The sequence below is a fragment of the Pelophylax lessonae genome (assembly GCF_965119305.1).
Source record: "Pelophylax lessonae genome assembly, chromosome: 9".
In the NCBI taxonomy this organism is placed as follows: domain Eukaryota; kingdom Metazoa; phylum Chordata; class Amphibia; order Anura; family Ranidae; genus Pelophylax; species Pelophylax lessonae.
In genome coordinates this window covers 183,726,303-183,742,314 of record NC_138776.1, presented here as the reverse complement: position 1 = coordinate 183,742,314, position 16,012 = coordinate 183,726,303, and the positions used below count along the sequence as shown (strand labels likewise).

The following is a 16,012-nucleotide window of genomic DNA, read 5'->3' as shown; positions in this document are numbered from 1 at the left end:
TCTGGCTCCACCTTAGGGGCAGTCCCTGAGGGTATATCCTCCCTCTCTCTGCTACAGGGAATCAGTTCTGTTTAAAGCAGTACAGAGAATTTAACCCAACCCAACTCAATGATAGAGGGGCGGGTACTACGTCTGTCAATGAGCTTAAGAGAAAAGGATTTTACGGTAAGATCTTACAAAAATCCATTTTCCTCTATCGCTCATTGACAGACGTAGTCTTCTTGATTCTCAAGAGCTGGGACATCCAGAAGCAGTGCCACAAATGAGGGGTGGGATTGACAAAATCAAATCCAATCTAGAAGGCCCAACCGGTGCCAAACTAGAAGTTTAAAGGCTCATTATAAACAAAGAATGAGACTAAAGAAAAATTTTCCAACGGAAAAAACCCTCGAGGTAGACCACTGGTCTCCTCAAATTGCGGCCTGCAAAACCTTGCGGCCAAACGAGGCATCAGACGATGCCATTACATCAACTTTATAATGTTTAGTAAAGGTATGCACCGACGACCAGGTAGCCGCCTTGCACACCTGGACCACTGACGCCTGATGGCGAAAGGCCCATGACGCACTAAGTGCCCGAGTGGAGTGCGCCTTAACAGGGAACGGGGGCTCCCGACCCTTAATAGAATAAGCCTGCACTACCGTCTGTCTGATCCATCTGGAAATGGTCGCGGCAGATGCAGACAACCCCCTTTTTGGGTCCATCTGGGATCACAAAAAGTGAATCCGTCTTGCGAAACGAGTCTGTCGTTTTCAAGTATACCCTGATCGCCCGAACCACATCCAAGGAGTGTAAAGCAAACTCCCGAGGATGACTGGGCTTAGGACACAGGGAAGGTAATACAATTTCTTCATTCAGATGAAATTCTGAAACCACTTTTGGTAGGAAGGATGGATTCGGACGAAGAACCACCTTATCTCTATGAACCACCAGATATGGTGAACGACAAGATAATGCGGCCAGTTCTGACACCCTGCGTGCAGAAGTAATAGCCACCAAGAAGGCCACCTTCTGGGACAACGTGGGTAGAGGAATCTCCCTAATATCTTCAAAGGGAGGTTTCTGAAGAACCGACAACACTAAATTAAGATCCCAGGGGGGTAACGGCGCGTGCACTGGCGGAGCCAGATGTCGCACCCCCTGGATGAAGTTCCGCACCAAGGAATGAGTAGCCAAAGGCTTCTGAAAGAAGATGGCTAATGCTGAGACCTGACCCTTGATAGTACTCAAGGCCAGTTTCTGCTCAACCCCTTGTTGCAGAAAAGCCAATATTCGACTAATCGAATAAGACCGAGGACGGAACCCCAAAGGTTCACACCATGCAATGTAGGACTTCCATGTGCGATGATAAATCTTTCTGGAAGTCGCTTTCCTTGCTTCAACTAGAGTAGGAATAACTGAAGCTGACAAACCTTTGTCCTTCAGCACCTGGGTCTCAATAGCCAGGCCGTTAAAGCCAGCGATCGTAAAGCAGGATGGAAGATCGGTCCCTGAGACAGTAGATCCTCCCTGAGAGGAAGTCTCCATGGGACGTCCGCCACCAGTCTGACCATGTCGGCGTACCAAGCTCGACGAGGCCAGTCCGGAGCTACCAGGATTACTGGGATTCCTTCCTCCTCTATCCTGCGAAGAAGTCTTGGCAGTAACGCGAGAGGAGGGAAGGCATATATTAGCTGGTATTGCCCCCACGGGACGATCAGTGCGTCTGCGGTTTCTGCTAGAGGATCGCGGGAGCGAGCCACGAATCTCTGAACTTTCCTGTTGAATCGTGATGCCAACAGATCCACATCCGGGGTGCCCCACCGTAGGCACAACTGGTGGAAAACGTCTGGATGGAGGGACCATTCCCCCTGATCCAGAGTCTGACGGCTGAGATAATCTGCCTGCCAATTCTCCACCCCCGGAATGAACACCGCAGAGATTGCTGGAACAAATCGTTCCGCCCAGCGAAGAATGCAAGCCACTTCTTTGGCCGCTCGGACACTCTTGGTGCCCCCCTGGTGATTGACATAAGCCACGGCCGTGGCATTGTCCGACTGGATCCAAACCGGGCTGCCCTGGAGCTGCTCGGTCCAGTGAATCAGACAAAGTCTGATCGCTCTCAGTTCCAATACATTTATCGGTAACCTGGATTCTTCCGGGGACCAAAGTCCCTGGACAGATAACTGACCGAGAATTCCTCCCCATCCGGATAGACTGGCATCCGTGGTCACTATCGTCCAATATATTGGCAGAAATGACTTTCCCTGGCTGAGCATCGGAGACCGAAGCCACCAAACCAGAGACTCTCTGGTCTGTTTGCTCAATCGTATCTGATTGTCCAGGGATTCCGGATTCCGATTCCATCTGAGAAGAATCTCTTGCTGAAGAATTCGGGTATGGGACTGGGCAAATGGAACTGCTTCGAATGAAGCCACCATCAACCCCAGAACCCTCATGCAAGTCCGAAGGGAAGACCAGTTGTTGGACAGTAACAACTGGACTGCTGATTGAATCTTTCGGAGTTTCCCTACCGGAAGAAAAACTCTTGTCCTGACTGTGTCTAGGATTAGACCCAGATATTCGAGCCTCTGGGTGGGAACCAGAAATGACTTTTGCTGGTTCACCAGCCACCCGAATTCCTGTAAAGAAATCATAGTAATTTCTATGTTTTGTAGCAAGGTCTGAGGAGACTCTGCATGAAGCAGAAGATCGTCTAGGTAACCAAGGATCGATATACCTCTTTGGCGCAGAAGTGCCAACCATTGGGGCCAACACCTTTGTGAAGACCCGCGGAGCCGTGGCGAGACCGAAAGGTAACGCCACAAACTGATAGTGGTTCTCCTCTACGGAAAAGCGTAGAAAACGCTGATGTCCTGCGAAAATGGGAATGTGAAGATAGGCGTCCTTGATGTCTATGGCACAGAGAAAACACACATTACCAGTCCCTGCGCAGATCCTGGAGATTGATTCTCAAGCTGGGGAATCTTGTAATATGGCCTGTGGTGAAACACATGAATGAAGCGTGGCAGCTCTCCTAACCCTCCATGGGATATGAGGCAAAGCAGCTGTACAAAAAATAAAGGAACAGAGCGCACACCGCCCTAGTGTAACACCATTTATTTGAAGTTAATAGAAGCCATAAAAACAGGTACTCACAAACAGATAGGAAGTCATGCATGGAAATAAATATCCCCCGATGATGTTTACAGGGCTCTCTCCTCCTAGCCTCGGCGGCTCAGCTGTTCGTCCTGCACTAGTCAGTGAGTATCGTACGGCTAAGCCAACCGCCTCGGATTACTCAAGGAGACTCGATGTGGTGAGCCTGCGCACGGTCCAGCCGCCGCCGCACACCCTCCAAGAGCCGGATGCTATAGCCGCTTAGAGAAACTGACAATGCGGTTGAGCAGAGCGAGACTCCCCGATCGGGACCCAGAGCATGACTTGCATGGGGTTGCTAAGGACAACGTTTCGGAGGCGTAGCCTCCTTCTTCAGATCTCAACCGCATTGTCAGTTTCTCTGAGCGGCTATAGCATCCGGCTCTTGGAGGGTGTGCGGCGGCGGCTGGACCGTGCGCAGGCTCACCACATCGAGTCTCCTTGAGTAATCCGAGGCGGTTGGCTTAGCCGTACGATACTGACTAGTGCAGGACGAACAGCTGAGCCGCCGAGGCTAGGAGGAGAGAGCCCTGTAAACATCATCGGGGGATATTTATTTCCATGCATGACTTCCTATCTGTTTGTGAGTACCTGTTTTTATGGCTTCTATTAACTTCAAATAAATGGTGTTACACTAGGGCGGTGTGCGCTCTGTTCCTTTATTTTTTGTACAGCGTCCTTGATGTCTATGGACGCTAGGACATCCCCTGGATGCAGGAAGGCTGCTACCGTGCGAATGGACTCCATTCTGAATCTTCTTATGTTGACGAAAGAATTGAGTGCTCTTAAGTCCAGAATTGGACGCACTTTGCCCTCTTTCCTGGGTATTGTAAACAGGTTTGAATAAAACCCTTGAAACCGTTCTGTCCAAGGAACGTGGACTACCACTCCTTGTTGTAGTAAATCTGTGACTGCTCTCCGCAGATCTTCTAAACGATCTGAGGATAGTCGGATATTGGAAGGGAAGAATCGCGCCGGTGGGAGAGATCGAAACTCGATCTTGTACCCTGACCTTATGACTTCGCAAACCCATTTGTCTGGGATTCTGGAAAGCCATGGATCCGGGAACCGGCGAAGACGTCCCCCCACCCCAGTTATGGGTGGGGGCGCACCTTCAGGCTTTGGATGGTTTATCTTCAGGTCTGGAGGGGGCGGGCTTTTGCTTGCCCGACCAACGACCCCTGACGCCTCCTGCAGGAGCTTTGGAGGACTTCGTTTTTTCACCCGCTGGACGAAAAAACCTCTTGTGAGCAGAAAAAGAAGGCCCTCGTCTTTGACGAGTTCCTCTACCTTTAAAATTTTGCGGTAAAAAGGTGCTCTTTCCACCGGTGAGATCCTTAATGATCTCATCTAAGTTGGCTCCAAATAGACGCTCTCCTGAAAAGGGGATATTAGCCAATGCTTTTTTGGAACCTTGGTCGGCTAACCAACCTTTTAGCCACAGTGTACGCCTGAGAACCACTGCTGAGACTGATGCTCGCGCCATTAATGGAGTGGCGTCTAACGCCGCATCACACACAAACTGTAACCCCTGTATCATTTGTTCCAACAAATCTGATACCGCCTGAGGGACCTCTTCTAAGTCCCGGCGTAACCACTTGGTCCATTCAGTTACAGCCTGCGAAACCAGACCAATAGCTATTATAGGTCTGAAGGCTGATCCAATCAAGGAAAACATGGTGCGAGACATAGCTTCTATCTTGCGATCCACTGGATCTTTAAAAGACGGAGCGTCTTCTAAAGGAATAACCGTGGCTTTATTCAATCTAGCAATTGGTGAATCCACCACAGGTGGTTCTGTCCATTTCTTAATAAGGGTTTCCTCAAACGGATAACGCCTGTCAATGCGTTTAGAAATAGTAAAAGTGCGTTTTGGCAGACGCCATTCTTCTTCGATTGGATTGCCAAAACATTTGGGCAATGGAAAAACCTTCGCCACTTTGATGCGTTTTTTAGTCCCAAAAGGGATTTCAGTTTCAGCTATTTCCGATGGAATACCCTGTAACCTTAAGGTCTCTTGAACAGATACAATGAGTGCGTTTACCAACGCTTCCTCTCGGGCTATGGCGGATGCCGAAACATCCTCCTCACTGTCTGAAGAGACAGGACCCGAGACACCAATCCCAGATGAAGTACCTGCAACTGCAGAAATAGGCTCAGAGTCTGAATCCGAGGTTTCAGATAATAAGGGGTTAGGCGGGGGTCGCTTTCTTGCGCCCTGTCCCTGACAAGCCACTTCCACCCGGGACACAAAAGTTTCCATAATAGCTGACAATGATTCAATTGTCAATGGGGTGCTGGAGGATCCCGCAGACCCCTCGAGGGGATCCGGAGGAGATACATGAGTGGCAGGGTCCATGTTAATACAGGACACCTTTGCCAGCAAAATAAAAAAACTTTTTCTCTTTTTTTTTTTTTTGTGTGTCTCCCCCTAGCAATAGCGCCCCTCAGAGTGCCTGCTTCTCGATCCCAGAGAGAGAGAGAGAGAGAGAGAGAGAGAGAGAGGGACCCCCAAGGCTCACCAACCGATGCAGTGCAGTTTCCAACCAACTGCAGTCAGCGTCTGTCTTACACAGACTGGAAGGAGCTGTTTGCTTTTTCCCGGGTAGAAGGCGTGGCTCCGCCCCCTGTGTACGCCTTCCGGCGTTCCCAGCCCTCCACGAGGTAGCTGGGCTCGCAAAACATGGCCGCCCCCATAGAAGAGACATAAGACTCCAAAAACATGGCGGCCGGCGTGACCTGAGGACATACATGCATTCGGTCTACGGCAAAATGGCGGCGGACCGCCGAAATAGTCTTCCCAGCACATCCACCTGCACTCTGCTAAGAGGGGATATATGGATCTACAGAGATACACTACACATAAGGTAGGATTATACCTCCTATGTCTGCTGTAATGTTACAGTCTGCTGGGTAGAGTGTTAGCTCTTAAACCAAGTCCACTTCCCACAAATACATGCTGTATTACAAGGGGGACTTGTAAGTATCAGATATATACTGACCATATATGGAGGGGCCCATAATACATACTGCCTCATAACGAGGAAAAAAAAGGAACGTTTACTCACCATACCGACCGACAGGCACCCTCTCTTCACAATACCCTCTCCACCGGGGTGGGGGTTTGTGGACGCCTCGACTCTCTGGTACCTGGCGTCCAAGCGAGACTTTTAACTCGCAAAGTCAGTCCCTTCACTGGGACTCCGTCGCGGCCGACCCAGCGCGGAGCTCTGGTCTGCACACGCTCGTAGGCAGAAACCGGGGTGACCACTGGATCTCAACATCCAGCCCGTCGCCCGGCCCCGCATACTTACTTGAATATGTCGCGGCCGACCAAGCGCAATGCCATGGTCTGCGCGCGCTCGTAGGCCGGCTGGGGTGACCACAAGTGTCGCCCAGTCCGGCATTTTTGCTTGAAGATCTCACAGGAAAAAAACACTGGAGAAAACTACCTAAAAAATGTCTTTTTCTTAAAGAAAAAAAGTCTTGCCAGGACCAAAAGATCCCAGCAAGGAACTTAGGTCCTTACTCCTGACTAGACAGAAAAAAACTGATTCCCTGTAGCAGAGAGAGGGAGGATATACCCTCAGGGACTGCCCCTAAGGTGGAGCCAGAACGTTTTGTCTTTCTGCCTAGTCCTACTCCTGCGGAGACAACATAACCCAGCTCTTGAGAATCAAGAAGACTACGTCTGTCAATGAGCGATAGAGAAACTTCTTTTTTTAAGGCCCTGTGCCTAGATAGAGTTATTAAAACTTTATAAGCGGTTGCTAGATCTCTCCTCTCACACTGTACCATAATACATTAGGGAATGGGAGAAAGAATTAGAATGTAATTTATTCTTGAGCAGCATTGAGGAAAAAAAAAACAGCCTTGGCCCATACCAAGGTGCAAGAGCCCTGCTACAAACTTCTATCTCTGTGGCACAGGGTCCCTGACAAACTAGGTCATATTTATAAAGAGGCCTCAGCTCTCTGTTGGAGAGGGTGCGAGCAGACATACGTTTTTACATCTGTGGTGGAATTTTCCCTTTATTCAGTCATTTTGGGTGGATGAAGAGCGCCCAGTGTGAGTTGGAGCTGGATCCACTCCTAATGCTTTTCCATGATACACACTGCAGCATAGGCTCCTGCAAGCGCTCTTTGGTGCCCTGTCTTCTGAAAGCTGGTAAAAGCCTTATATGCATTTACTGAAAGTCTGGAGTGGTCCCTACCGTTAAAGAGTGGCTGCTGAAGGTACAGGAAATCCACCATTCAGAAGAACGGTGGCATCAATGTACTGATAATTACCAGAAATATTATAACACTGACTTTGTATATGTCAAAGGTGGAAAATTCAAACCACAAACAGTTGCTGCTATGAAATTCTGGTATTATATGTCAATGGTGAGTTAACTGAACTTTATTCCTAGTGATCTGGTGGGTGGGGGATGGTTAATGTGGCATAACAAATTATTTATTTTGTTCTTTGGACGCCTTTCTTGGTTTTGAGCGGGGAGAGTTGGGCCCAAAGACCTTGGTTTTGGTAGCTATCTGTTCTCTTCTGGTTAGTACTTATTTTCATAAGGAAGGTCCTGTCTCTCCTGTGTACCCTTGTGGGGCTTACTAGTAGGCGTAGTACTCTCCCAATGCAGTTTTATGTTGATATGGATAACTTTGGACAGTCCCATTGTATCTGTTCTGGATTTGTAATTTGTATACCTGTTGCATGTGGTGCTTGCAGGTTTGAGCTTGCACGTTTTATTAGCTTTGTAGCATAGGCTTTTTTTCTTTTTATCCTTCCGTTTTTGGTGGATATTAAAAACTGAAAATAAAGATTTTGCAAAAAAATAAAAATAAAATAAATAAAAGGCCAAATCCAAAATAAAAAAAATGGTAAGAGTGATTTTGAAACCTACTTTTTTAAAATAAATTAGCGGGTGCTTGTTTGAATGTCCAAGAATTGCAGGTAAAAACAATTCGCGTATGTATGATCCTGTTAAATACAGTTATTTAAAGCTCTAGTGTTCCGAAGATAATCGGAGCCATCAGAAACTTCAGTCAGTATCTTTTTATTCACGAACCCAGAACAAATATGCAGATTAGGAACTCTCCCTTCAATTGCTGCATTTTGTCCAAGATCACTGGCCCAAAGTATAAAGCCAATTGCAGCCTGGGAACTGGCATTTTTAGAAGGCCAGCAATAGTAGTCTATATATTTCTCATACAGGCTTCCTTTAGGAGTTCCTAGAGAATGATTTCATGCCATTTAATAAACCATATTCTTAGCAACTAGACTAACCTGCAACCAGATGCACAGATGTGCTATGCATTCTACAAGGTTGTTGGCTGCAAAAATAAAACTGAAAAGACACTTTCAGGCATTTACTAGTGAAAACAAAAGTTAGTAGATTTACCTGCATATAACCAGTCTCTGCTGTCTTGACAGCAGTGTCCACCAAACCCTCTCGTCCAGCCATAGTATGGAAGAAAAATTCTGTAGGTGTCAGTCCTGAATAGAAGCTGTTTGCCACAAACCCCTTAGCTGCTGGAAGCTGTAAAAATGCAAAGAGATTTGCAAGTTATTTTAGCATTGTTGGTATATTGCTTTGGGATTTACTAAAGGAAAAAAACCTTACAAAACTATACCAACATAAAAATAAATTTCCAAACTACCCACACTAACTATACCCTCTTGCAATTACCCCTAAATCAAGCAGGCAACCTGGTTCAGGACCTGCAGTGAGCAGAAATACACATGCTTGCTTTCTCTCTGTAGGCCACAATGGTTTTCCTCCATATGTCCGAGTTTATCTTATCAGCAAAGGCTTAAGGGTAGTACACGGGTATAACTCCTGTATATTTCTAGAATACTACAACAGCTTGTACACCAAAGAAAGATTTAGGCCTCATGTACAGTGCAGCTGCTAAACAAATTTTTAGGAGCAGTTGGGCTCTTTTTTCAGCAGTCTCTGAACTCTCGGCAGTAATCCGTGTTTACATTTATAAGGGTTTTTAAAGGGGAAAACATTATTGATAATTTTTGAACATATAAAAATTTTGAAAAAAAACACAAAATTTCATCACATGCTGTTGTCTTCAATTGATGAGTCCAGTAGTGATGAACTCTGGCCCCATCACGTAATTTTCTGTCTTTGGAGCCTCAGCAACTTTAGGAGCATTTCCTCACACATGCTCATGATGGGATCCATAGTGAAAACACAAAAATTAGATAGCTATCTACAAGCACACTGCTCTCTCTTCTTTCTCATGCATATTTAAATACGTTTCTAACCTCAAATGCTCATAATTGCTGCTAAACTTGCATAAACTGAGTATGTAAAAGCTGTAAAAATTAGATTTTTGACTTACAGAAAAATCTATTTCTCTGATGTTTATTGACAGACACCGCTCCTTAGGATTCTTGACCAGTGGGTTATATTGCCCCCTACAGGAGTAGAACACTAGGCAGAAAAAGAACTTGACTACGCCTATGGGCAGTCCCAGGAGGTATACTCCCCCCTCTCTGCTATAGGTACTTAGTAGTTTTGTTACAAGCAGTGTCAGAAGCATTACAACTTCATAGAGGCGTGGTGCTGTGTCCGTCAATGAACATCAGAGAAATGGATTTTAGTCAGGCAAAAATCCCATTTTCTCTTTCGTTCATCGACGGACACAGTTCCTTAGGATTCTTGACCACAAGCAGTGCCAAATATGAGGAATGGGACAAAAAAAAAAAAAAAGGCTAACCAATAGCCAACCAGACAACAGGAGTTCAACAAAAGAACTGGAGCCCACCTGAACAATACTCCCCCAACGAGGGAACAGACCCTCTAAACAGCAGCCTGCAAAACCTTGCACCCAAAAGAAGCATTCCCAGATGCCAACACATCCACTTTATAGAATTTTGTGAAAGCGTGCACCGACTACCAAGTGGCCGCCTTGCAAACCTGCGTCACTGGCGCCTGATGACGGAAAGCCCAACCCCTGCCTTTACAGGGAATCGAGGAACATGACCCTTGATCGAATAGGCCTGAGTTATCGTCCATCTGATCCATCTCGAAATGGTCGCAGAAGAAGCGGACAGTCATTTTTGAGGCCAATCCGTGAGCAAAAATAATGAGTCTACCTTCAGAAAAGACTCCGTAGCCGCAAGATACAGCCGAGTCGCCCGAACCACATCCAGGGCATGCAACGCAATTTTCTTCAAATTTTTTAGCCTAGGAAACACGGAAGGCAACACAAGGTCTTCATTCCTTCCCAAAGTGGTCTCTGATTTCTATTTGAATGAAGGACAGCGGCGAAGAACCACCTTATCTTTGTGGACCACCAAGTAAGGGGTGTGACAAGACAAACGCTTCCAATTCAGACACCCTGCGCGCAGAGGTGATCGCCACCAGAAAGGCCTTCTTCTGGGACAGTGTAAGCAGGAGAATATTCTGAATATTTTCAAAGGGAGGCTTTTGGAGGACTAAAAGCACCAAGTTTAGATCCCAAGGTGGTAGAGAAGACCACATCGGTGAGGTCAGATGTCGAACCCCTTGAATAAAAAGGTATATACCAGGGAGTGCGTGGCCAGGGGTCAATGAAAGAAGACCGCCAAGGCAGACACCTGGTCCCTGATGGTACTCAAGGCCAATTACTGCTCAACCCCCTGTTGAAGAAAGGTAAAGTCTTGAGCCACTGAGCGAGGGGAAACACCAAGCGACTCACACCACAAAATGTACGCTTTCCACGTACGATAGTAGATCCTTCTGCCTCAAGCCTGCGCATTAACCTCAGCAAAAACTTAAGAGGAGGAAAAGCATAGATCAGATACTGGCCCCACAAGGCCACCAGCGCATCCATGGCGTCTGCCAGAGGATCCTGTGCCCATGCAAGAACCTGTTAAGCCAAGACGCCAGAAAAATCCACTTTGGGGTGCCCCCACTGGAGACATATCTGATGAAACGTCCAGGGGAAGGGACCACTCCCCTTGGTTCAACGCCTGCCTACAGATAATCCGCCTGCCAGTTTTCCACCCCGGAATGTGTACGGAGGAGAGGGTCGAATGAAATGTTCTGCCAACCATAGAATGCCGGCTCCTTCCAGAGCTTCCAACACACTTCTTGTTCCTTCCTGGTGATTGACATAAGCCACAGCCGTGGCGTCGTCTGACTGAATCTGCACTGAACACATCTGAAAACGATCCGTCCAGTGATCGCTTGGATTTCCAGGACATTTATCGTTAGTCTGGACTCTTCCAGTGTCCTAAACACCCTGAGCGAAGATCCGGCCCAGGACACCTCCCCACCCAGACAGACTAGCATCTGTTGTGATCACTGTCCAATACAAGGGGAGAAAGGATCTGCCCTGTCAAAGAGCTGGAGAGCGAAGCCACCAGACCAGAGACCCTTTGTTTCCTTGCTCAACCGGATCTGATTGTCTAGAGACTTCGGACACCCTTCCCACTTGGCCAAGATATCCCTTTGCAGGGACCTTGTATGGAACTGTGCAAACGGAACCGTAGGCCCAGCACCCGCATGCAAGTCCGAAGAGATAACCGTCTGCTGGACAGCAGAAGCTGAATTGCCTCCTGCAATTTCTGAAGTTTTTCTAGAGGAAGAAACTCTGGCTCAGGCTTACCATCTGCTGGACAGCAGGAGACAAATTGCAGCCTGCAGTTTCTGGAGTTTGTCCAGAAGAAGGAACACTCTGGCTAGACCCAGATAATCCAATTTTCTGGATGGAATCAGAGCAGACTTCTGGTACGTCAGAAGCCAAGTGAACTCCCTTAGTGCCTGTATAGTGACCTCCACGTCATCCACCATAGCAGCAGAGGACTCCGCTCACAGTATGAGGTCGTCCAGGTAGCCCAGTACTGTGATCTTCTGCTGATGCAGCAATGCCAGAACCGGGGCCAACGCTTTTGTGAAGACCTGAGGAGCGGAGGCGAGACCAAAGGTAACACAATGAACAGATAATGCTCCTCTCCTACAGCAAAGCCTAGTAGCGCTTGTGACGGGCACAGATTGGAATGTGTAAGTAAGCATCCTTGATGTCAATAGAGGTAAGAAAAATCCCCCTGATGGAGGGATGCCACTACCGTGTAAAATGGACTTCATTCTGAACTTCTGTACTCGCACAAAGCAGTTCAGGGCCCAGAGATCCTGAAATGGAAGCACCTTGGCCTCTTTCTTTGGGACCGTCAACAGGTTCGAAATAAAAACCCTGAAACTGTTCCGAGGTCGGAACCGGGACAATCACACCCTGAAGCAGCAGGTCTTGCACCGCCCCAAAGAGCTTGTAATCGGTCTGGGCACAAGTGCACATTGGAAGGAAAGAATCTTTCCGGAGGGTAAGAACGAAAATTGATCTGGTAGCCAGACGGTATCACTTCGTGGACCCACTTGTCTTGCACCAAGGAGGTTCACAGGTCCGGAAACCAGCGAAGACGCCCCCCCCCCCCCCCACCCCAGGCACGGGTGAGAGTGCACCTTCATGCTAAAATAGCTTGCCAGACCAAGGCCGCTTTTGTGTCAGCCAGGTCCTTAAAGGCCGGCAATTCCTCAACTGGGATAATGTTCGCCTTATTTAACCTGGAAACCTTAGGGTCCACCACCGATGAAACAGTCACTTTTTAGAGAGGGACTCTTCAAAAGCATATCTCATCACAAAGCGTATAGGAACCACAAAAGGGATGTTTTGGAGGTTCCCACACTTTTTCAACAAATCTGTCAAAATAGGGAGGGAAAAAGGTAGATGACGTACAGGGGCCACCAGAAGACAGGGAGGCCCAACAGGATGGAGGGGAACCTGGAGGTCCGACCGTCTTAGGCAGGGGCCTGCGTCCACCCCAGAAACCTTCAGGAGAGGGGCGACAGCTACTCATCATACCGGGAACCAGGTGAGTATTGCTCCAGACAGAACCCCTCGCCATCGAAATGGGGAGGCTCGGCAAAGAGGAATGCTGTGACGCAGGCCGAGGCCCAGTCGTACGCGACCTCGCGAGGCGTTTTAACTCGCAGGCCAGCCCCCGTCCCGTGGGGCTATTTTGCAGCCGACCTAGGGCGGTGTGCGCACGCTCACTGGCCAGACTGGGGTGACCACTGGATCTAGATTTTCCAGCCCGTTGCCCAGCACCGGGGGTTGATTGTAGATCTCACAAGAAAAATAAAATGGGAGAAAAAAAAGCTATTTAAAAAGAAAAAATTGCCAGGACCAGAGATCCCAGCAAGGAACTAGGTCCTTAACCCAACTAGGCAGTGGAGTACCTAAAGCAGAGAGGGGAGTATACCTCCTGGGACTGCCCATAGGCATAGTCAATTTCTTTATCTGCCTAGTGTCCTTCTCCTGTAGGGGGCAGTATAACCCAGTGGGCAAGAATCCAAAGGAGCTGTGTCCATCAATGAATGAAAGAGAAACAAACATTTTTCGCTGTCAGTTTCCAACTGTCCTTTGTACATGAGCTCTTAATATCTCAAAAAAACAATTTACAGCTTTGCCAATTTCATATCTACTTTTACCCTAAGAGTAGAGAGAGTAGGGAGACAAGGGTGGTAGAGCACCAAAATCTCTAAATTGCAAAACCGTATTGAAATTTATTTTTCTTAAAAGTTCAAACCTTAAACCACCTCAAGAGGTGATAACCTGTGAAAGAAGCAAGGATGGCAAACACCTGAAAACAAAATGCAAACTAAAACAAAAACACAAAGAAAAAGCCCACAAGCTCAGTACAGTAAAAAAAAAAAAAAAAGTCACACTTCACTAACCTTTGAGTGCTTCTCAAAATGGGGCAGGGATCGGTTTTCAAAGCCATCAGGGACACGTGAGCCACTGATAGCCTGCTGGCCCACGCATGCAATCATCTGAGAGATATTTATAAATGAACCTGCAAAGAAACATATAAAGGAGGGAAATAAAAAATGATGATCATGAATTATAGGTTAATCATTAGGATCTTTGTTAACGGAATAATCAGGTATCTATCTTGATTCCGGACACGCATACAAGACTTTGTAGTATCAGATTTCTGAAAAGTTTTTTTTTTTTTTCCCTTTAATGAGGGAAACCGCGTCATTTATCAAAAGTTGTCTACAGAATGCTTGCACAGACATAGCAATCCAAGTAAATAAAGCCCCACGGTAAGAACCCTGCAAAGCTGAACATATTTGACCTTAATTTCCCATTTTTACACTGCACCAACATATCATGCAACATGTCTGACTGCCCTAGCAGAACTTGCAAGCGAATGTGCTTATGTCACAGTGACCCAACAAACATTTCTTTACAAATTCTAGAAGCCGTAAGCCATCACAGGTTTTTCAGAAATGTGAGAAAAAACACTCACACAAAACCACTAACTACTACACAATTGTCAATACATTAGCAGTATGTACCAGGAGGCCAAGAACAGCTAAACACATGGACTTGGGCTTAAAGCAAACCACTTAAAAACAAGCTTTAGAATCATACACATATCAAAAGGGCAGTAGACCCTGTACAGACCAAATCATCCATTAGTGGAATGCATCACAGAAAACAAGCTGTCAGACACAAGACACTCCTAAACCACTGGTTTGTAATGTCTAATCCCAACCACTGCAATGGAGGTCACTTTTTAACCTAGCAGTTGCCAATAAAATATTAACGGAAGCTTTACTTTAAGTGAAGTTGTCCTTTAAACCTCCTCCCCCCCCCCCCCCATTGAAACCCACAACAGATCATTTGCCTTAAGCCCCAAACTGGAGATATTCACTTTGTAGCCCTGCTTGACACCCCGCAGTCTTTTTTTTTTTTTTTAAGCAAAGAATCCTAGCAGCGTCCTGAGCTTACTGCACTATTCAGCCTTAAAGCCGTCATACTCCCAGTGGCCCCAGTCTTTATTAAAGTGAAGTTGTCCTTAATATAAATTCTGTGTGAAGCAGAAATGTTTTTGTGCAAAAGCAGCAGACAGCAACAAGTTAAAGTACATAATCCTCTATAGAAAATGGCAATGTTTCAAGCCAGTAAAAAGGCCCCTTTTCAAGCAATGAGATACTCCATGCTTGATAAGAAGCCTATTTAGTGTCTCAAAACATTGTAATTTTCTGTGGAGGATTAGGCACTTTAACTTGTTGCTTGTTTTGCACTTTAATAAAGGTCTACATGGACAGAACATTTTGATATACAAGCCTTTGGCGCAGGCAACTTTTTTGCTACACGTTCTATGTACTCATAACCATAGCATACAAAATACGCTTTTCTAGTTCTGAGCTCTATAAGCACATGAAAGTGGACATGCTTGCCTTTCACAAGCTTACCTAAAGCATGAACATACCTTTTGATCCACACAAGGCCATGATAAGTGGACTGTTGCTTTTATCCAATTCTCTCAAACAGGCACTTCCCGCATGGTCTCTGATTACCGACAGCTCACGTAATATCAAAGCCTTTGAAAAGAAGGCAATAGAACCAGATTCTTAAATCCAAAATGAATAAAGTGCAATTACTGGTTAAAGATGCCATTTCCTAAACCCGGTTGGTCACACACCAACATACCTGGTCATGAAGCCTTAGGCATTACCTGACTGAAGTTACATACTACCTCTAAAACTGCTACCCAATAAACATAATACTTCTTTTTTTTTTTTTTTTTTTGTAATAGAAGGGAAAAACCCCTTCAGAATGCAATGCTGAAATCTGTAATTGTATGTTCGATCAGCTCATGTCTATATAAAAAGGTTTGGTACTGCTGATTATAGATGGGCTCAGGTCTGTTTGGGATCCTAGTCCCCCACCTGCCTGATAACGCCAGGAAGCCGACACTGCACACCGCTAATCACAAGCAGTGAGACATTTCCCAGTCGCCAGGATTCCAAACACACCTGAGCCCATCTCTACTGCTGATTCTAGCCTCCAATAGAGGTACACACACA

The 16,012-nt window shown here is 46.6% G+C and overlaps 1 protein-coding gene across 2 annotated transcripts in view; it reads right to left on the bottom strand.

The window, feature by feature from the left end:
• Window positions 1–16,012, bottom strand: part of POLR3A (RNA polymerase III subunit A) — a 138,507-nt gene that overhangs the window by 57,571 nt on the left and 64,924 nt on the right. For both annotated transcript variants that reach the window (XM_082266796.1, XM_082266797.1), the window contains exons 17-19: window positions 15,415–15,526; window positions 13,868–13,986; window positions 8,534–8,671 (exon numbers count right to left, since the gene is read on the bottom strand). In XM_082266796.1, coding sequence (XP_082122922.1) covers window positions 8,534–8,671; window positions 13,868–13,986; window positions 15,415–15,526 — 369 coding nt within the window. The remainder of the gene's footprint in view (window positions 1–8,533; window positions 8,672–13,867; window positions 13,987–15,414; window positions 15,527–16,012) is intronic.